The 22,894-nt window shown below is 38.6% G+C and overlaps 1 protein-coding gene across 7 annotated transcripts in view; it reads left to right on the top strand.

The window, feature by feature from the left end:
• ARID1B (AT-rich interaction domain 1B) overlaps positions 1–22,894 on the top strand; it is a 310,106-nt gene that overhangs the window by 243,882 nt on the left and 43,330 nt on the right. For 5 of the 7 annotated variants that reach the window (XM_072141069.1, XM_072141068.1, XM_072141072.1 and 2 more), the window contains 5 exons: positions 704–837; positions 10,902–11,011; positions 11,658–11,816; positions 17,312–17,521; positions 20,219–20,423. In XM_072141069.1, coding sequence (XP_071997170.1) covers positions 704–837; positions 10,902–11,011; positions 11,658–11,816; positions 17,312–17,521; positions 20,219–20,423 — 818 coding nt within the window. The remainder of the gene's footprint in view (positions 1–703; positions 838–10,901; positions 11,012–11,657; positions 11,817–17,311; positions 17,522–20,218; positions 20,424–22,894) is intronic. The other 2 variants (XM_072141070.1, XM_072141071.1) reach the window with 1 other exon arrangement.

Below are 22,894 nucleotides of genomic sequence, written 5' to 3'. Positions count from 1 at the left end.
TCTAACCTAGTATGCATAATAATATTAATGTTGCAATAAAATGACTTGTATTCAAATTAGGGACATGATCTTAAAAAGCTTCTGTCTAGGTTACCTTTACCTAAGTTTTGGCTGTATTTGATTACTATTAAGATTTGAATAAGGTAAAAAAACACTACCTTTGTTCTGCATATTGCAGATAACCCACTGATTTGTTAAATCAAAGCCAAATTCATTGGTGCTATATTTTTCCTATTCTAAATTAGTTGCACTATAAATTTCTAAACACATTTTACTGTTCTCGTTGCCTTGTTTTGACAGGTACTCCAAACATTTCTTGTTGTATCGCCATTTGTTAAACATTATGTGACAGCTGCTGAACCTTTTATAGCAATAGTGATTAACACCTTCTATCAATCTGACTCCAGGGACAGTGTTTTGATTTTAGTATGTTCACATTTTCCCACGCATTTCAGTGACTATTAGCAAGAAATACAGATATAGCCATAGTTAATGCAGCTTATTTTTGCGCAATTGACAACAGAACTCTTGACTGCAAATACAGTGTTACCACAGCTATTAATAAGAGGTTCTTGGATATATGATGCCACAAACAATGTAGGCTTATGTATAAAATAGCATCTATTCTGCTACAAACATTGAAGTTTGTTTAATGTTTTATTTATTACTAAGCATTTGTTATATATTTTTCATGTTCAAACAGGCAAAGCGGCTTTCCTGGTGTGAATCAGAGTGGCCTTATGGGAACAAATTCTTCATACAGTCAGTCCATGAATAACAACGTAGGCATGATTAACCAACAAGTGTCTCCATATAACATGATGAACAGCTCGGCAGGTAATTATAGCTGTTAACTATGCATACTTATTTACAACATGTTACTTGACTCTGTGGACTTCCTCTTCATGTTGCTGTTGCTTACCTGAGCAGATGGAGGTACCAGAAGATCCAAATCAAGCACCTTTGAAATAAGATCTGGAGATGATAGATAGATATATCTTTCAAGGCTTTATTAAAAATTTGTATAAAAGCTTTTATTAAGTGCTACAAATTATTATAAACAATGAACAGAAGACATGAAGAGACACAAATCAGTGTAATATGTCTATGGTAGATATGGAATTCACAGCAACAGATGGCGAGTGAGCAGGTTGTGGCCTATTATGCGAAGGCAGATAAGATGTGGTTATATTTTAATCTTTTTTGCTCTTGTTAATTTGTAAATTGAGAAGCAATTTTATCCAAATTTTCCTGTGTGATGAAGATAGCTTAAAAGTGGGTTTTTGGATGAATTATTTGTTACAGTATTCATCGCAAGGGATTATGTTTTAAATATTATACGCCCAGGCATATTTGCATTCCAGATCTGACCTGCTAGATATTTCTGCTATAGTTTCCACCAATTTTCTGGCAGAGATTATAATAAATGTGGTAGAGAATGTTGGTTTTAGCTCCAATGCTCGATGGCCAAAATCTGCATTACAACATCTTTGCACAACTTTTTTTAAACTGTATTTTTATTGGTTTTCAACAGTAATGAACCTGCATGACATAGCATGTAACATAAAGACACAAATAAATCACAGGAAAAGGGACATGGCATTAATCTTGTGAGAATTAATACAAGCTAAGGTTCAATGTAAAAATCGGGCATAAAGAGGACATGTCACATAATAACCAGAAAAGACAGACCATGGGGTACAAAAGTGGATAAGGGAGTATGCCCGGTAAAAGAGTTTAGTTTAGGTAGTTTAGAAAACATGTATTTTTTAGTTAGTTTAGACATGTGTCCAATCATCATGTAAGCAGAAATGGGTAATCCAGGTTATATCACATAGGTCCCATACAGCGAGAAAGGGCTCAATTTAGTTATTACACATGGCTGTCAGATATTCTGTGTATTGTACCACAATTATTCTGTTATAGAGGTCCATAGAAGAGTGCAGAGACCGGTATCTTCAGAACCAGACTTTTCTCTTTGTACAGCTTTAAGCAAAATCACAAGCATGACATGCTGCTTTATGATAGCAAAAACTGTGCCTAAGTGAATTCTTTCACACATGTGAACTCTGGTCACTGTAACCCTTTAATTGACCAACTACAGGTGGTCCCCTACTTAAGAACACCCGACTTACATACGACCTCTGGTTACAAACGGATTTCTGGATGTTGATAATTTAATGTACTTTAGCCCTAGGCTACAATGATCAGCTACAACAGTTATCAAAGGTGTTTTCAATGCAACTTTACTGTTAATCGTGGTTTTGATAAGAATCCAACTTTTTTAAAATCCAATTGTCACATAGACCAAAAAATATTTGGCTGGGGTTAAAATTATAAATACAGTTCCGACTTACATACAAATTCAACTTAAGAACAAACCTACATAATTTATCTTTTATGTAACCCGGGGACTAATTCTTTTTTTTTCCTCTAACCATCATCAGATGGACAATCACATTCATTTTTGCCAAAATTAAACCTGTACCTCAGGTATGCTAGTGTTAGTTGCACTTATAAGTGTCATGTTGCCCTCAAGAATTTATTTTGGTAATTCAATTGGGCAAAATGCACTCTGAAATCCACTACATAAATTGATATTTATAGTAGAAGTCAATTTTTCTGCGGTCTACACACAGATTATTCTGTTAATTTGAACTAAACATAGATTACGCATGCAATATATATCCCATTTGAGCATTACACAATGTTCTTTAAATGATACAGGGTAATTGAACACTTGAATGCAAGAAAGATTATTGTTCTGGCCGTAATGAAATCTAATATTTAGAAATTGTGCATTTTATACCCTTATAAAAGTTCCATAATGTAAGAACACTAGGGGGTACCATTTGGAAAAAAAACATTAAAAACTTTTTCAATGGACGACATGCACATTGATAGATAACTGTAAACTTCAGTGGTGCTTAGAATAAACCACTTTGATATTTAATTTCTGCCTTTAGCATCTAATCCAATATATTTGAAGTCTAAATTTGTTTAATTGTTTCCTTTCAAGTCTTCATGAACTTAATTGCTTCCTATATTTCTTTTTGTCTCTTCAGCTTGTATGACTGTTGAAAATTTACTTGACATCTATTGCTACTTAAGAGTGCCATACATGTGGCTAGTATGCTATTTGATACAATTTTAAATATATTTATACACATGTAGTATATATATATCATATTTACACATATACATTATACAGTATAAACATGCCATACATCATGTATGCACACCACATATTTACAGCATATGCACACAGCATATTCATAAACACATACATGTAGCATACACAGACACAGAGCACATACACAGCATACACATACAGTATGTAGACATATACAGATATATACAGTATATACACAACATACATCATATACACATACATACAGAATATACAGCATATACACACATAGAGCATATGTACACGCATAGAGAATAAACACACCATGTACACTCATATAGCATATAGATAAACACATAAATACAGCATTTTCACATACACACATATTTATATACTCATTGTCCCCTTGTATGCAAACCTGTGCCTGCCCGGTCCATAACCTGGGCATGCACATGGCCAAGTGCAGAAGACAGAGGAAAGCTAAATGACTCAGCTTTGTGCTGTGGAAAAAGTGCATGGTTATATTCATATAATGCTGTATAATGTTAAACAATATGCAACTCCCCTGTCAATGTATAGGCAAGAGAGTAGTTGTGAATTAGGCCCTCTACCTGTCAGGATCCATCTAGTGAGTATGATCAACTCACCCAAGGGATAATACTGGGATATCTCAGGTAGCAGCTGTAGCCTCTGCCTGGTAAGGCAATAGTTAAGTGGGTGCAAGTTATTGACCAATGAGTTTGGCTGTAGTGTAAACTGGAGTGTGATTGGAAATGTGCTACCACCTGACCAGGAGAATAAAACCTCTGGGCAGGGAGAAGCACGAGGTCTGGTCTTTACCACCAGCTCTCTTGAAGAGCACATCCTCTAGAATGCATGATCTGTCTACAGAGGCTGAGTGAAGAGAGAGACAGTGTCAGTAGACCTTCAGTACTGACTCAGAACCAAATCCCAGGACCAGAGTCAGAAGACTCAAATCCCGAGCTGTAGCTTCCACAGTTTGGACACCGTTCCATCCATCTTCGCCCAGCCTGCACCTACCACCAGTCTGGTGAGCTGTTCCTGAGGACCACTCTCCATGACCACTCCAGTAATTTGAATCTGCTGTGAGACCATAGGCCCGTTGCCTGCTACCTGTTCAATAAAGAACCATGAGTTGATTTGCACAACGTTGCCTCTGTCTGTTCCCTGAAAACGGTTATTACTACCACGGGCTCCCCATCCATTACCCAGAGACCTGTCTTACAGACACTCTTGGGTTGCCTCAGGGAGAATCAGTACATCAGCCTCTACCTCCATATTTCTTACACACACAACCTACTGGAGACCTGCCAGGCTATAGGTCCCCATACCGAGCACCGTGACATCAGCGTGCCTAGGCCGCAACCACCAGCCACTCAGGTATTCTGAGCCCCGGCTGCCTCCAGGCCCAAAGTAAAGGATAGGCCCTGATGGGGGATGTTGAAAATGTATATAATATATGTGTATGTATATATCTGTTTAAATTAGTGCTCTTCCCCCATTCTGGTTATGGGCCCCAAGATATACTATTGTTAGAGGTTGCAAATCAATTGTTTGTGAAAAGAAAGTCAATTGGTAACCTTGAGATGAGTGACCTGATAAGTGACCTGAAAACTGTGCCCTAGTGACAAAAATACAATTTTATAATGTTACTGGCTTGTTTAGAATTACTCTGCATCTTTCTGTACTACTGTTAAACAATATTAAATAGCTTCAATAGCAAAGGGAAGCTAGTGTGAAAAAATGGAAGCTGCAGTGTGATTTGATTATTTACAAATCTGACCTAAGCCTGGTGCCCATGAGTAACTCTGGTACAACAAACTCGCTCTGTGCACTTGCAGTATTTCCCAGACTGAATCTAGTATCGCTAAGCTGAAAGGACATGCTCATGGGAATTTAATATGCCCTGTATGTCTTTTTTTCAAGCGTGTAAAAAGCCCCCAAACCAACATTTTGTTAGTTTTTTGCCCTCCACGCCACTTCGGGTGTGAATCTTCAGGCCTGCCGTTTTTGCTATAGTCTTTGCTGGAAGCTGCAATGTTTGCCAGGTCTAAATAAATTCCACCAACCGAGTTTAGTTTTATGATTCTTGATACCATCTTTTAACCCTAGAACGCAAATAATGTTAAGAAACACACTTAAATAACTTTCAAGTTTATTTCAAAATTGCTCAATGAAAATATGAATAGTGGACAACATTTTGATTATAATTTTTCACAGAAAACACCAAAAAATCTTTTTTTTTTTCCAAAATTTCACGCAGACATGAAAACACACAAAAATGCATAGAAATCTATAGCAAACTAGCTGCAGCTACATTTTATTCTAACTTTCTTTTCTATTATATTAGTCTTCAAAACAATTCTGACATGTTTTTTTTTCAGAAGAGTGTTCTTTGCAAACAGTTTCCTTACAAGTGGAACAATATCGCTCAGTTTTCCTCTATGTTTCTTGGACACATGAAACAACGCTTTTGATTTTTTTCTCCTGGCTCTGCAATAATATGAAACTGTACGCCACACCGTTTCATTGCTTCTTTAGTTTGCTTTGGCAGGCATTTTAAGCCGCTTCGCTCTATCATGTGAGGCATTACAGTACCAACAAGTGTAATAGCTTTTGTAAGCAGAAAATGTCAACATTGGTGAAATAATTGTCCATGATGAAGTTTCTACCTGAATTGAATATTGGAACAGCAAGGGTTTTGACTATTTCAGACCCCAGATCCTTCTGTGTATACTGTCTATTCAGTGTATACTGTCAGTCCACCAGCATTACCGAGTACAAATAAAGTAACTTGAGATACAAACACTTCTGAGAACATGATAAAAACAGTGGCGGCCTAACAGGCCCCCAATTTGTACAGATGTAGTTTTCACCAAACAAGCATTGTTACACCATAATGCCTATGAAAAAAAAATGTATGAACAACTGGATATTATCAACAATGACATACTTGAGGAATACCTGGAGTTTCAAAATTCTAACTAAAGTAATTTTGCAGATAATAGCAAAAATGTAAGCATGGGGGCCTAAATATGCATTCTAGGGTTAAATCAGGCAAGCACACAGAGAGTTTGTTGGACCAATTTTGCTAGTAGACGACAGAATTTAGTCTACCATTTGTCCCCATATGTCGCTGCTTTGGAACACTACATTAACAAATTGCCGTCAGTTTTTAGAAACATGAAGATAAATGAAACAAGGTGTCCCATAGGTGCCTCATGTCAATGGAGTGTTGGCACATATGTGGAACAACACTGCTTTCACTTCCATGGAAGTAGATTGCTAGCAGCCCCATAAATAAAGGTTTTCATTCACATTAGATAACAATCTGACACATTTATAGACATGGACCACGTCAGAGTGCAATGTGTGAAAAACTGACATTTTTGCCTGCATTTTTGGTCAGTTTTTGCTAGGAGTCATCAGCTTGTTTTTACTGGAATTTTTGGTGCATTTTTCACACCTGTGTTTCAAATCACATGGTTCTTCAATTGGTCCCCACATGCCACTTCCTGCATCAACCAGTAACCCACACATTAAAAATACGTTGCACATGCATGTGTCTCAGATCACAATGTGATTTTGATGCGTCTCCATAGACTTGTATGGTGCGTTTTCCATGCAAGTGGCTTGCAAAAGTAGAGCATGCTGAGATTTTAACATGAAAAAAAATGAGTCTGACAAAACCCATTAAATACGCATCAAAAGCACAAGCAGAACTCTCATGTGAAAATGCTAGTCTGAAAGGAGCCTAACAATTCCTACAGTTCAGCCAGCTCTGTATGATGCAAGGACTTCCATACTGTACACTGTGTTCAGTCCGAGAGATCAGACCAACATTCGGGTTCGTTTCCATGGGCTGAACGTATTAGTTTGCAGTCGGCCTAAGGGCTCTTTCACACTTGCGTTGCAGATCACGTCAGAGTCTGATCAGGGTGCTATCAGGGTTTGGTCAGTGAAAAACTGACATTTTTCATCAGATTTCAATCAGTTTTCAGTCACAGTGTGTTCAGTGTCTCCAATGCATTTTCATTGCATGAAAAAGATCTATCTATGAAGGTCCATTTTCAACGGCAATTGATCAGTGAAAAATGCATTGCACTTGCATTGGACTTGCATGTGTCTCAGAGTGCAATGCGTTTTTGATGCATCTCCATAGACTTGTATGGTGCTTTTTTCACACGCGTGACTTGCAAAAGTAGAGCATGCCGAGATTTTTTAAGTCTGAAAAAACCCATTGATTACAATGGGTCGGAGTGCAATGTAAGTTCTGCGTGCCGAGGAATTCTCCTAAAATATGCTCTGCCATCACAAAGCCATGGATCCTTTAAAAGCAATTAGTGGTTAAACAATGCGGAGATATATATTTTATTTGGGCTGCACTAGGTTATGTATTTTATGTGGCATGCTGACACAAAATGACTTCTGAACATTTAAACAGCCCTAAATTGTGGCTTTCTATTAGCAACAGTTATTTATTTTGCTCTTTACACAGCACGCAGCAACTCTTACCTAAAGCTAGCAGATGGCAGATTGCCCTTCTTAAGGGATTTATGTACTCTTGTGGAATAGCCAATGTAAAAAAAAAGCTATTTAAAGTCAATAGTACAGTTTTTCATCTTTAAGTCACTTGACCATTTCCTTCCCTACAGTAAAAAATCTGCTTCATGCCTTGTTGTCTTTCTGACTGCTTGCGGAGTGTAGACTTAAAATCATTACAAAACCTGGTACACATCCTACCAATTTATAGCTGGAGTTATTTTAATGTATTGTTGATTGAAACAAAGTTGCATATAAACTAGAAAAAATATATTCTAAATTTATAGTGTATTAATTAGGGTACAGTCACACTGCGGGACATGATCTGGTCACATGATTTGCAACCAGATCACGGCCCCATAGATTGCAATGGCTTCCGGTCTTGGCGCGGTGAGCTATGGAGGAAGGAGGGGTGACAAGCGCTCACCCCTCCCACTCCGCCTCCCGGTCCTGTGCTCGCCCAGGATCCAGTCTGTTTTTATCCAGACAATATATGAGAGCATTTCATTGATAAAGTTATTATGGGGTACATTTATCATATGCCCGTGCATAGTGCATTAGCATATGGTCTAAGCCCCATCCCTCCTCTACATGGGATACATCAGGAGCCTCAGACGTATCCAGCAGCTGGCTGCTTTGGCGTGCATTTCGTACAAATTGCTCTATTACTTGCGCATGTTCGCGCACGCCATGGTGAGTGGGCAGACATTGGGCAGGAACGCCCCACACCGGCCCTCTTCTCTGCTGGGCACATCCCTCGTCTTTCTACTCTAGTAAGCAGTGTGTCTGAAGTTCTGTATACAGCATAGACAAGGAACATTTTCATTAATAAAGTATTTAACAAAGCTTATCATCAACTTCTACACTATTCTTTTTAAAAAAAAATATTGTAAAAATTTGCACCTTAAGGCTAGATTCGCACGAATGTATGACCGCCAGGTCATAGCATTCGTCTGGTGTGAGGGAGAGGAGAAGGGGTGACGCCTCCCCTCTCCATGAAAATTTACGGCGTACGAGCCGTGCACACGGAAAAAAAGGGTATGGAGCAGTATGGTACTGCACGTGTGTGGCAAAATATCGCTCCGTGTGCCCATTGCCGTCTATGGGGGATGTATGTACGTATGTGAATGCAGCCTAACTACATGAATAGGTCTACATTTTCCCTTAATTTTTTATGTTCCATAGGGTCTTCATTCATAGCATAGCTCACTTGATATTAGCATTGTATATTATAATATGCTGTCATAACATGAAAATTGGTTTTCTGCTTGACAAACAAGTAATTGTAAATGCACATAGCACATGGCAGGGTAGAGTTTTGGCAGCATTATGGTTATTACAGACCTGCAGTGATGCTTCAGATATTAGCAAATTAGCACTGTGGCGCTTGCCAGTTTGTTCGCCAGGGTCCTGCATAAGCTCTCACTGCTGTAATTAAATCTAATTAATTTCTAAAACACAGTAATATGCTACTATGTGCAATAATCATTTATAGGAGAGAAAATCAAACTGTGATTCTTTTTCTCGTTTAGCCTGATTGCTACAAGCCATTCATAGTTTGTTAAAAATGTAGTTCCTAAATATGAATATGCTTCTCCCACAGCAGTTATCACTATTCCAATAAATGTCCATCCATATATAATGGACACTAAATCTGCCAGAACACAAGCTATTAGAGAGTATACCCGCAATATGGTATAGTGACATGTAACAGGTATGCCAACCTGTTACAAACTAAAAGCATTCATATAAAACACAGAGATCGTGCTCTCATAGAGTATTAGTTTATGTTACTCAGCCCATAGGTGTCCTGTGTCCCTTTACAGTGGGGGGGTTCCCTGATTCAGGCGATAAAAAAGCATGTGATGGCAGCGCATAATCTTTAAAGGGAACGTGTCACTAGATTTTACCCCACAAAACTACTAGCCCTCTCAGGTAGGGTATGAAATGTCCATTGTAGAATTTTCACATAAGATGAGTAAAGTTCAGTAGTTGCGGGGTAGTGTCCGTTCATAAGCCCCTATCTACTGTTCTATGATGCCTACAAAATTGATTTTGCATCATATTAAATCATATTATGAATATCATCTTTCAGATCAAATCAAGCTTTTGGTTCTCTGATCTACAGAACAGGATTTACAGGCAGTTAAAAAATAGGCAGGAACTGGATCTTTATCTGCAGCTTGCATTTCCAACTATGGAGCTGATTTATGTCTTAAAGTTAGACAGTGCAGAGTTAGACTAGACAGTCTCATTTTACACAAGAATCATTTAAGTCTTATGCTGGATGATTAATCTATCATAGTTTAAGACTGTCTAGTCGTACTTTGCACCTCATATTAGTTGGCTTACATTACGCCAGAAAACTAGGACAACATTCTGCCGTGTCAGAAGTATTTTTGGCATACAGACAATCTGTTATTTTTTTTTTTTTTGTGAGGTCATGTCTCCATTCATAGGCTACACCCCTTTTGTCAAACTAGTCTTATGAGAGCCAGAAAATTGTCTAAAACCCTTTATAAATGTGGTGCAGACCACAGCTATATCTTTAGCTGCCTGTATCTCCAGTTCTGTAGCTCACAAAGCCATAAGCACTGCTCGCTGCCTGCAATTTGCTATACTATATTGGTATAGTGGTATAATATGACTTTAAGAAGTGACTTAATTGCCCAAGAGATGTGAACACATACTGAGGATCAGCCAACTCCCGTAGGGTGCTGTCACACGCTGCGAGCATTAGAGGCGTTCCTCGTGCCGAACGCATTTGCGTTGGTAAGCACATTGATAAATCGCATGCGTTTCACGGGAAACGCTGAAAACAGGCTGAGGCACGCCCCCCTGCGCTCAGAAATGCAGCACAAGCGCAGTGTGTGACGTCACCTTATAACTCATTGTTTCATTGTGAATAATGTACTAAAGTTCTTCAGTACAAATTTGTGTTTCAGCCCTTCTGCCATGTACATTATCAAGGGCCAATCTGTCATATTTTTATGTAAAGTGGCTTACCACCACCATCTTTTTATCCTCTTACAAAGGGGTTTATCATCATTTCCTTGTTGATATCATAACCAATGTTGCTTTTTGGACTTGATAGTATACTGCACAATGTTGTTCCCGCTCATATTTCATTATATATTAAAAGTTCTTCCCCACTAAAAGCCATTTTTTAAGTCACGCTGTAATATTTTTAATTCTATCTTTTCCTTAGGTCACTTGGGCCTTGCCGACATGATGAACCCAGGTGAATCGAAACTAAACCCCTCCCTCAAACATGAAGGAAAAGAAGATGTGGTACCTCCCCCTGAAACTAAATCAAAGGTATTCCCTTTTGCATGCGTTTTTGTGGCCTTGCTGTGTCCTTCATATCGTCTTCCATTACCTATTCTCTGTTTGGTTCTGTGTTGCATGTCTTCTCCATCTGTTTTGCGGGCCTCTCTGTGTTTAGATGGTCTTGATCTGAAAGTTACTAGATCTAATGGCATTTAACTTTAAAGCAATGGAGTGAATATGAGCTTGGGGATATCAAGCCGGTGGGGTTGGAAGGGACCTTTGTGCCTGGTTTCTAAACTGCAGCCATTTTCCCTTCTTGCCTTCAGTTTAAGCTTTTGTTGTTGGCCGTCTAAACAGCATCATAGGCATAATGAATAATTTGCTTTTTTCCCTTCAAACATAAGGCAAGCAGCTTTTATTTTATTTTCATTGACGGAGCAATCCATGCTTAAACATTTCATGTTTGCTTGGAGTAAGCATGGTGGCTTAGTAACATTAGCTAAGCATCTAAGAACTTGGCAATTTGTGCACTAATTGCTAGCCAATGAATTAACAATCTTAAGTTCATGCATCTTATATGCTTGTCTTTTTACCACTCCCTCTTTCCATACATGCAACATTTTTGCATTACCAGTTTATTTTTCTTTTTGGTAATGTTTGCCCTGCTCTTGTCAATTTTGTTTGTATTCTACAGGATAGCTACAGTTCACAGGGTATTTCTCAGCCCCCAACCCCAGGCAACCTGCCAGTCCCTTCCCCTCTGTCCCCAAGCTCTGCTAGCATATCCTCCTTTCATGGAGATGAAAGTGATAGCATTAACAGCCCAGGCTGGCCAAAGACTCCATCAAGCCCTGTAAGTGGCCCTGTTTATTATTTTCTATTTGGAAATAATTGAAATTTCTGTTAGGTTGTTTTACCTACCTTTATTTTTATGTTTTTTCATTTTTGTGTTTTTTATTTTGTTTGTTTTATAGTATTTTTTGTGATGTAAAAAATGAAATGTGTATGTAGGACTATGACACTTTTATTAATGGTGTTTTCTGGATTTGTGATAATGATGACTTATCCATAGTTTACACATACTCTCAACTCATTCTGATAAATAGGGGCTCAACAGAGCTATACTTCTGCCTCCATTATATTTGTTAATTCCAGCATCGGAATCTGGGGCCCATCAGTTCAGGGGCCCCACCAACCTGATATTGATGACCACCCTTATTTATTTTATGTTGGCTATTGAGAAGAATATTGGTCATTATAACCCCTGTGGTCCTGCTGTCCAGACAGTCACTAATAGCCATAGGTATTTAAACTGATCAGAGAAGAAAAAAAGAAAAACTTTGATATTTTTAAGTCCCTTAGCCTATGGCCTATAGCCTATAACAAAGACCCTAAGGCAGTGGTGGCAAACCTTTGGCACAGGTGCCAGAGATGGCACTCAGAGCCCTTTCTGTGGGCACCCAGGCCATCGCCCCACCACACCAGGCAGGACTCAAAAAATATTCCTGCAGTTCCAAGCAACTTATAAGATGCTGTTTTCAGTCATATATTAAAGTGATACTTCCTTCGCTACTTGGGAATATAAGAAGAGGGAGAATGAGTGGACAGGGCCGTATTATCTTTGGAGGACCTTTTGCTGGCCCCACAATTCTCTGTGTACAGAGGGACACTGGAAAAATGCTAAAATTATGCACATTTTCCATCTTGTCCTCAGGAGGCCAATATGATCGAACGTTGTTGAAGAATAGGGAGCAATAAGTTACTGGTTTAATTTTTGGTTGACACTTGCAATAAATAATGGGGGATTTGGGTTGCAGTTTGGGCACTTGGCCTCTAAAAGGTTCGCCGTCACTGCCCTAAGGTATGCTATAAGCCTGCCTTCTAGTGGCTAATGTTTACAGTGTTCCTTTATCTAGAAACCTTATATGGTAAATGAAGGAGGGAAGCAGTGATTGGAAAAATAGATGTACATTTTTTCATATTAAAAAACAAAAATCATAACTGCTTTAAGGCCTACACAGTATTGACGTATTCTTTGAGTCCTGCCAGCTTATTCAAACATTCTTATGTGAAAATAGTCTGATAACAAGAACCTAGATTCTTCTCAATTCTATGTTGATCTCATGTGCAGTTTAGGAGACCTGACAACAAAGTTTGATTTGGAAAATATTGGGACATAATAGATTTTTTTAGGAGTTATGTTGTTAATATTTTCCTTTAAAAATGAATTTGTGGAAATTCAAAGTCATATAAATGTATTACAAAAGTAAACATCCACTATTATGAGGATAGTGCATCGGCCGGCTGCAGATGAAAATGTTCAAGATGAGGAAATGTACCCATATGATGCTTTAGTGGAAGGATTATCCCGGCACTGCTTCACAGACTTGCAAGACACATGTAGTAGCGACCTGTTTTTATTGAATACAAAGTATAAAACAGAGAACACGTATCCAAAGAGTCCAATTTACAGACCTACGCATTTCGGCAGTCACGCCTTATTCATGGTCTACTACTCAGTGATAAATACATGCTATTTAAAATAAACCGCCCCATATGATGCTTTGATCCCATGAACTGAACACATTGAACGAGACGGAAGTCCATGCAGAAATTTAATACAAGGACTTTCTGTCTGCCGGCTGAACAGCAGTGCCAGTACTGTAACAGTTCTTCCAGTACCAGCTTTAAAGTTCAGCTGGCAGACATAGAGTCCTTGCATCATATTTCTGTATGGTATAAGGCAGTGATGGCTGACTTTTTGGAGATCGAGTGCCCAAACTACAACCAAAATCCACTTATTTACCCTGGTAAATAAGTGGATTTTGGTTGTAGTTTGGGCACTCGATCTCCAAAAGGTGCCAAGTGCCAATATGGCATTTCAAGCAGTAACTTATTGCTACCTGTTCTTCTACATCATTCAATTGTATTGACTCTCCTAATGCCACCAATACTGTTGAAAAAAGGTGGGCAAATAAATTCAGACCATCATTGTAGCTTCGCTTCAGGAAGCAGGATGACCTCTAAAGATAATGCACTTCTGTCAACACCTTCTCACTTTTACCACTGTTTCAAACAGCCAATGAATCGTTGCTTTAAAATAGCGCTGAGAGCAGCATCCCTTAAGTTTCTTGGGACTGCAAAAAGATTTTGTGGATTTGGTCCTGTTTGGTGAAATTGGAGAGATGGCCTGAGTGCCCACAGAAAGGGTTTTGAGTGCCTCCTCTCGCACCCGTGCCATAGGTTCGCCACCACTGGTATAAGGAAACCCGTCCAGTGCCATCTATTCAGTCTGTAGGATTAAACAGCCACACGTTTGTTGGCAGTCGGCCTTAAAGGATCTATCACCAGATCAAGGATTGTAAAGCAAGCACACTGACATACTGTTAAGTGTCCCCTCTGGCAGGATATCTGCTCTTCTTTTAGCTTCTTATGACAATTTTTTAAGAAAAAAAGGCTCCATTAACTTCTATGGAGCCTGGAGGTCCACAGGCTCATTTGCATAATTTTAAAGGCTTTTTTTTTTTCTTAAAAACCAGGGCATAAGAAGCAAAAAGAAGAGCAGATCCTGCTTGGTTTACAATCCTTGATCTGGTGATAGATGTCTTTTAATGGTAGAATTTCTATAAAAACACTAGTGAAAAAGAAAAGGAGCCTTTCTTAGTCTAAAACTCAATGAGGGAGATTTATCATACACATGATGGCAGCCCTCCGGAACCACTGGATACATCAAGAGGCTTAGGCTGCATCAGCGGCCAAAACTACACCAGCTACTATCTGACGTAATTTTGCTCAAAAACAATACCAGCATTCAAGGTGAATGTTTGCATGGTCTGAGTAGCACACAAGCCCACTTTGCCCCTGGCCGTGTCCCCTTCATGCCCCATCCAGAACCACTTGGCAGGGAAATGAATAGCAGAAATTAATAGCAAGTACTGTTATTACCATTATTTCCCAGCTTCTACATCATTTTCTGTAGAATCCCTGATAAATGTCCCCAAAAGCTTATGAAGGGAAATTTTATGAGAGTCCTTTGTTTTGACCGTTAAAAGATAAGAATGTGAACAGATCCGATCATGTCTGTGTTTATGGCTCCCACCATAGTGCACAGGGTGGAAAGTGAAATTAGTTGGTGGTGCATTACAGGTTTTACTTTATAGACAAAATGCTAACGTTGGGTGTGGAGATCCACGGATGTGCACCAATATTGCCAGAAGGAGAGAGGAGACAAAAGCGCGAGAGATTCAAGGGTATTCTACTGGGAGTGAGATATCTGTAAAAGAGTGACTCTCACCTTATCCAGTAGAAAACGGAGCATGTAATAGGTAAATTAAAGAAGAGGAGCTGCTGCCGACGGGACTCCTGGTCTGGGCATCTAGCAATGACGGACTTGGCAGTGTAGTGAACATCCACGAGGTACTCAAGGTACTGTCCCGCTCCTGTGGGCGCTGCTACACTCAGTGAGTGGATAGACTCCAGAATGTAATTTCCTACCTGACGAAGGCTCTGGACCGGAGCCGAAACGCGTAGTGTTTCCTATTAAAATATTTTATGATTATAAGAGTCTATCCTCTCACTGAGTGTAGCAGCGCCCACAGGAGCGGGATAGTACCTCGTGGATCTTCACAGGTTTTACTTTACGATTTACTTAGATCTAAGGGTTCTGGCTGCTGGAACATTTTGCACCTCCACTAACATGTGATAAGCCTTTCCAGGGGCTTCAAAAGAAGTGCTTGAAGTTGAAGCATGATGATAGGGTGTTGTATCTGATAGGGTGGCCACCACAGTAACCTATTTCAGTCTATTTGACTGTGTCTAAACATGGCATAGCCTCCAAGACACTAAGAAAAGTTCAAAGTTGAAAGTTTTTTTTTTTACCTTTTGAAAAATATAAATTTTTTTGTCATGCATGCCAACAAAAAAGTGCCATTGTAATCTGTGTAAAGCACAGTTATCCTGCCCTGATTTATCTTTTCAGCAGACTCTCTGCTGTGAAATACTTCTCAGGAATCAATTTCCTAATTAGATATTTTTTCATCAAAGCCCATAATCTATGTTATAGACTATGACAACTATTCATTTGCTCAGTTTGTTTTCATTTAAAGTACAGGTAAACATACAGAGGCATTCATCCCCCATTGCCTCCAATAGCCTATGCAGAACAGTATTCAAATTACCTAAGGAGTTACAGCGTTGGTGAAGAGCCATATTGACCCAACCCCTCCTGGTTTCCATTCCACCGGCTATCTTTCACAGTTAGCCACCCAATTAACTTGTGCCAATGTACTTGGCCTATGGGACATCGATCTAGCCAGAAGAGAACATGCCAGTGGGACTGTTCTCCAACCCAGTGACTCCTTAAAGTTCACTTGAATATGGTATTCCAAGATCTCTTTTATTACTGAATATTCAAGGACATTATTGTAGAGCTTTCACAATTGTAGATTACAGTTTGGTGCTATTTTATGGCAGACAGTGGCACCTTTCTACACCTAGGAAGCTTTGTATGTGTCACCAATGTGCCCTCATGGTTTGACCAGGTCTGAAATTACTTGCTGGCAGCTGTTTGGTTACTATAATAGTCTACTATAATAGCAACCAGATATCAAAGTGTATCATTTTGTTTTCAGGTCTGTTTTTAAATTCTGATTGTAGATTTTTTTTCTCTCTAACTTGCTAGACTTCTAGTAACAGCATTTAGTGTTATACTTTACAGTAATGGTCTGAGGTCGATTGAGGTCTAGGGGAAGTTTTCACAGCATGTTTTGTGCAAGGGGAAGGTGTAAATAAGCTGTAATATCATCTATTGTCAGTAGAAATGGCATGAGATTTTTATTCTATAGAAGCGTTCTATTGTTCTGTGATGTAAATTAGCATAGAAAACTAGAAAACTCTTAAAGTAAGCAAATGTCAGTCTACTGTATTGTTAAACCTAGTGGTCAGAGGGAAAAGCCAGACTATTGTATGTTTTATTAATATAATCAGTGATTTTTTTTTTTTACAAAAATTATCCAATTTCTTAAAAGAAAACATTAAAAAAGGTAATTTTTTTAGTCATATGTTCTACTTATTATGTAGATTTGTGATTTACAGTTTGTGATTTGTGTGTATTTATGTGAGTAAAGAGAATGCAGCTATATTTACACAGAACGCCTGAAAACATTGGAACATACGTCCATATATGTGCAGATGTTGGATTGTGCTTATTATAGTCAATAAATCATGTGTGCCATTACTAGTAACCTACACTTCTAAATACCTGCAGGTATGGAATATATGCATTGTATATATGTTCATAGTAAAATTCTGTGAATTGCAATGTTTTTCCCCTTTTCCAAAACAATACAGAAAGCCAACTCTTCGACTTCCACCGGCGAAAAGATCACAAAGCTGTATGAGATGGGAAGTGAGCCTGAACGCAAGATGTGGGTAGACAGATACTTGACTTTTATGGATGACAGAGGGACACCCGTGGCAACATTGCCTGCAGTTGGAAGAAAGCCCCTGGACCTGGTCAGACTTTACTTCTGCGTCAAAGAAATAGGAGGCTTAGCACAGGTAACCTTAATATGGAGATTTCATGGGTGTCATTTAGGGTCATTTACTTTACAATACTACATTTCCACTTTAAACCCAATGCACCTTTTCTTTGTTTGTTGCTCATCACATAAACCTTCCTGACTTCTTAGTAATGGTGTGCAGCACTTTGCTTAAAAAAAACAATATGTAATGTACTTGTATATGTAGTTTAAATAATGCTTTTAGAGCATGGTAAAGTGTAGGTGTACAGCTTTTATATTCTCGATGTAACCTCACTGTGCTTGCAAGAGCAGGCATTTACCCATAGTTCAGTGCATAATAAAAGCAAACTGCTTGACTTCAGTGCTTCACTGATGTAAAAAGGGTACATGGATAGAGAAAGCAAAGCCATGTTCATAAATGAGCTTTTTGTTCCAACAAAGGTGAATGACACCTTACCAGTTTCACACACAAGAAAAAAAACATAACAGAAAACATCTTTTCATGGAACTCCAAGTTATTTCTATTTCAACAAAATAGAAAATTAGCAGATGGAAGTATTTAGCTATAATGGCACATAATACCTGATCCTTTTTGGCATAAAAATATATATATATATATATTTTAACACAATGTACACATTTAGATCGCATTTTAAAAGATTTTCTTAAACATGAAAGTGCCTGAGAGCAAAACTGTTCTAGTTGCTCACGGTAACCAATCAGAGCTCAGCTTTCATTTTTTTAAACTGCTGTAGGAATGTAAATGCTGAGAGCACATTGGTTGCCATGAGAACCTTTAACTGTTTTGCTCTCAGACAATCCTGATAAATCTCCACAAAAAATGTGAATTTAGTGTATATTTAGTCTATGACAAAGAATAAAAAAGGAACTGTATAAGGTATAGCCAGCAAGCGTATAGACCAGTGTTCTCTCTTGCAACACTTGTAGCCTTTGAATAATTAAATGTAGAAGCATTATGACTGTGTAGCATATAAATAGTTTCTCATTTACATGGCCACTTTAAGGTTCAGGTGGGTTAAATTTAAATAAGCCTGTCCCCCTGTTTTCACAGGCCTGTACATGGGTGAGCTGGGAGGGGAGTTATCTGCCCAAGTCAATGTGCTGGAGCTTGTACACCTGTGATATCCACTCAGTCTATATGAGGTCATACATATCCAGTTACCATGTTCTGGAAACTGCTAAATAATTTGTAATATGAAGGATTGAAAACTTGATAATGAATAAAGTTTTATGAATTATGAAGTTCACAGTGTAAGTAATGAACATAACCCCCACAATTCTGGAAAGTGCATTGCTTGCTGATGGTTTGTCCCGTCTCTATGATATTTAGATCAGTCAGACCTACAGTATTAGTCCTCCAGCATTTTCTATAGGTAGATCTTGCCCTGGATATTACACATACATTTCTCTTATAGCCAGGTCCCGTATGATATAAACCTACACCATATAAACATTACTGATATAAAAGCAAAACTGAGCTCTTTGGAGAAACACTAGATCTCAAAAATGTTGCTTGTTCAATAATTCAGAAATGTGTGTAAGCTAACAGGTTGGTATTTTATATGTGCAGCACCCTGAATCATGGTGTGGGCATTTTATATTTTAACCAATTGATCTGGAACATAGGGGAACCTAATTCTGTAGCAAGGAAACTTTTGGATTAGTCATGTATTGCAGGGGTGTAAGTAGAATGGTAGCAAGCATAGCTGCCACTGTGAGGCCTCACACTTAAGAATGGAGGATGTGCCCCATTATGTGATGTACATATGCTGTATATGTGATGTGTATATACTGTATGTGTATATGGTGTATTTATTCTGTATGTGGGTATATATGTTGTACATCTGTATATGGCACTATATGTGTGAGTATATGTGATGTGTACTGTATATGCTCTATATGTGTGCGTATGTGTGTAAGAGTGTATAAATGTGTGTGTATGAGTGAAGAATTGTATGTTTAGGTAAATGAATGTGTGCCTATATAGAAATGTAATGTGTATATTTTTAAGCAGGAAAGGAGCCTCATTCATAAGTCTGCTATGGGGCTCTGAATCTCCTAGCTACATCTCTGTGTATTATTATAATATATGAACATAAAATGCTGCTGAAAAAGAATGTATGTTGTACAGAAAGGCCTAGAAAAGTAGGGGGCCCCTGTTACTGTAACCCTTTAATTACATTTGGAGCGTTCTGCTCTCTAGGCGTATGGCGTTATCACTGATGTCTGGCACCGCTCATCCTCTTTGGAGTCTGTAGGAAATGAGCATGTATTGGTTCCACATTTACAGCTCCCACAATTACACTAAATTGTGAAATAACACAGTTGCTGTTATTTTTATTGGTTTTTAAATGAGTTCTTAGCAGCAAGTCCTTTTCTAATTGAAACAAGAGCGTGTGAATTTGCGCATGCTCTAGTGCTTTGGCTAGATCCAAATTGCCAGTTCTGCCGCAGATCCCTTCTGAAATGATCTTTGCATTATAGGATGTGGCGTGCCGAAGCCTCCACTGCCTTTTATGTTGCTATCAGCAGGTTCTTTAATGGCTTTATAACTACAAGTAGCGGCTTTGCATTGCTGAGTGGGAGTAATGAGCGTTAGTTAAAAGAGACACATTAAAAAAACATAGGATGGTATAGAAAAAGAATAAAGTGTGTGCTTTTCTCCCTACAATGGGAAATAACTTACTAAAGAACAACGTTTCCTTTATTTTAGGTTAATAAAAACAAGAAGTGGCGAGAGCTGGCAACGAATCTGAATGTTGGCACTTCCAGCAGTGCTGCAAGCTCCCTGAAAAAGCAGTATATACAGTACCTATTTGCCTTTGAATGCAAGATCGAAAGAGGGGAGGAACCTCCTCCAGAAATCTTCAATCCTGGAGAGTCAAAGAAACAGCCTAAGATTCAGCCACCATCTCCTGGTAAGTGAAAGGAATTACAATCAGAGATTTACACTGATGCACTCTCATTCTTGCTTAATCCATTGTGGATGCAATAATGTAAAATTTGGCAATCTTAATCTGCTTAGTTCATTGATATTTTTCTGTCCGGTAGCTTGTCTTTTATTTGGATGATAGGTTAAACATAGTATTGACTAAAAATGTATATACGTTGATATTGATAATGATAAATGACTGTTACTCAGACTATGGTATCTTGTTGTGATCAGGTGTAGCATCACCAATGTACTGGGATAACTCTGGGGCACTGATTTTTATTTAACATTGCAGCAATGGTAAGGAACCATTTAGGGATGAGGGAAATGATTTTTAATCATAGTTTTTAATAAACTATTTATTTTGAGTAGGTTCATTTGAATGGCAGGTTTTAGATCAGAATGGTAATTTTTACATGATGACAGATTCCAATAGACTCTGGTATATTGATTTAAAAAAAATGCCTTTGTTGTACATTTGAAGAATTCCAATGCTTTTTAATTGTTTTTTTTAAAGGAAATCTACCACTAAATACACTTACTGGTCAGCCTTTTCCTCCTGCCTTAAAGGACACCTGTCATCAGGTCTCTGTCACTTGTCCTGTCACCTCTACTTGTTGGAGCAGCTCACAAGGATCCCATCCCAGCCTTTATCTAGTTATTTCATACATTAATCATTGTAAAATCATCTATTCTTTATTATGTAAATGAGGCTGGTCACATGGTCAGAGGCAGTGATATCACTCCTGTTACCCCTCCCCTCTCCTCCCCCTGCTCATATCTGTGTAATGTATAGTAAAGCATGGCTAGTGTGTGTTGCATCTGCTGACATGCTGCATCCTCCTAATATACAGGTGAGAGACACAGACATCAGCTACACATGAATCTGACATGTTCTGCTGTAACATGGCTGCAGCCTGGAGCTGCTGTATCTCTCCTAAACACACACACACATGCACACACAGGCTGCAGGGGGCGTGGCCACCAGCACCAGGAAGCACATCATTATACAGCCTCACATCATTATACAGGCTGTCAGTCATGCACTGGGGGTGTGGCTGTGCCTCCCACTCATGAATAGAGTGGACAGCTTGAATATGCTAAAGCTTCATTGGACATTTCACAGGTCATTTGCATACAACTTTAGGACCTCATTGCTTAGGTTTACAGGCATGTAGAGGGACAATGAAGGGATAGAGGCAAAGCTCTCTAATGGCAGTTTATGAAAATATATTTAGTTTAGGGGGGTTATTTTGCATGACGGGTTCTCTTTAAGAAAATATCTTCAGTAGACCTAAAACATGTGGATAATGGCTTGTGAGTGGGAGTCAGCTGCTTAAAACAGACCAGGACTGCGCATGTGTGAGACTTCCTGAGAGCAGGATGACTTCACTGGCTCTCAGGCAGGGGATAGGAGTGGGTGGATATGAAAACACACAGCAGGTATGAATAATTAGGAACTGAAGTCAACATCGTTATCCAGATGTTTCAGGCCTAATGAATATTTTCCTGAACCAATAGGAAAAGGCCGACCAGTAAGTGTATTTAATCCAAATCATTTCTACCCAAGTGGTCAATTACCTTTAACATTGCCTCGATCCCTGAAAGCAGTGTGTGGTAAGTCCCAGCGGATTCTGATTTGAACTGCCTCCACCCAATAGGAATCACCGCATACTGCTGGATGGGAGTAGGTAATGTCTCAGAAACAATGAAAAAAAATTGTAATTATTAAGATGCATGGCAGGTGTATTCCTATGATGACAAGACAAAAAAACATATTCACTAATTTACTGTTATTAACAAAACCGATAGCAAGACCTTTTATATAGGGCCCTGTAAAGGGAAAAACAGGAAAACATAGTTTTCGGAATGGGGTAAGTAAAAAAACCATATGTGCCTGGTCCTGAAAAGGTTTAACGGAAATTGTCCTTGAAAGACTTCCCCTTTTAAGGTCTACATGTTAATCATTGTGGAGATGAAAATGAGGCCATTCTTGCAGAGCTTTACTACTGTGCAGATGTGCTCTCAATATAGATCCACTGCTTCTATATTGAGATAATCTATTCAGGATTCAGTAGAGCAGTCAAAAGAGATGGAAGATATTGTACAACTATCGTCAGAATATTTGGGATTTTTGCATCTTTTCAAAATTAAGGCAATTTTTCATCACCGTTGTAAAACATAAAACACTATTATTACTTCTCTGCTTGAGTATGATGGTGGATTTATTCTTGAAGCAATGAAAATTAATATTATTATTTCTAGATAAACAACGTAACTCAATAACTGTAAATTAAGGAAACCGGCAGCGCTACCTATTCTGAATGCATTGTTCCTTATTTTCTTATTAAATCTAAAGCCACATTCTTCTCCTGTAGGTTCTCTTGGAATAAAAAATGAACATCCCTAAAGAGCAAAACACTTGCTCCTATTTCCAATTAAACATGGTTACAATTT

Source organism: Engystomops pustulosus, chromosome 3, assembly GCF_040894005.1.
Source record: "Engystomops pustulosus chromosome 3, aEngPut4.maternal, whole genome shotgun sequence".
NCBI lineage: Eukaryota > Metazoa > Chordata > Amphibia > Anura > Leptodactylidae > Engystomops > Engystomops pustulosus.
Note: the sequence above shows the minus strand (reverse complement) of the source record. Positions and strands in the feature narration are given on the sequence as shown.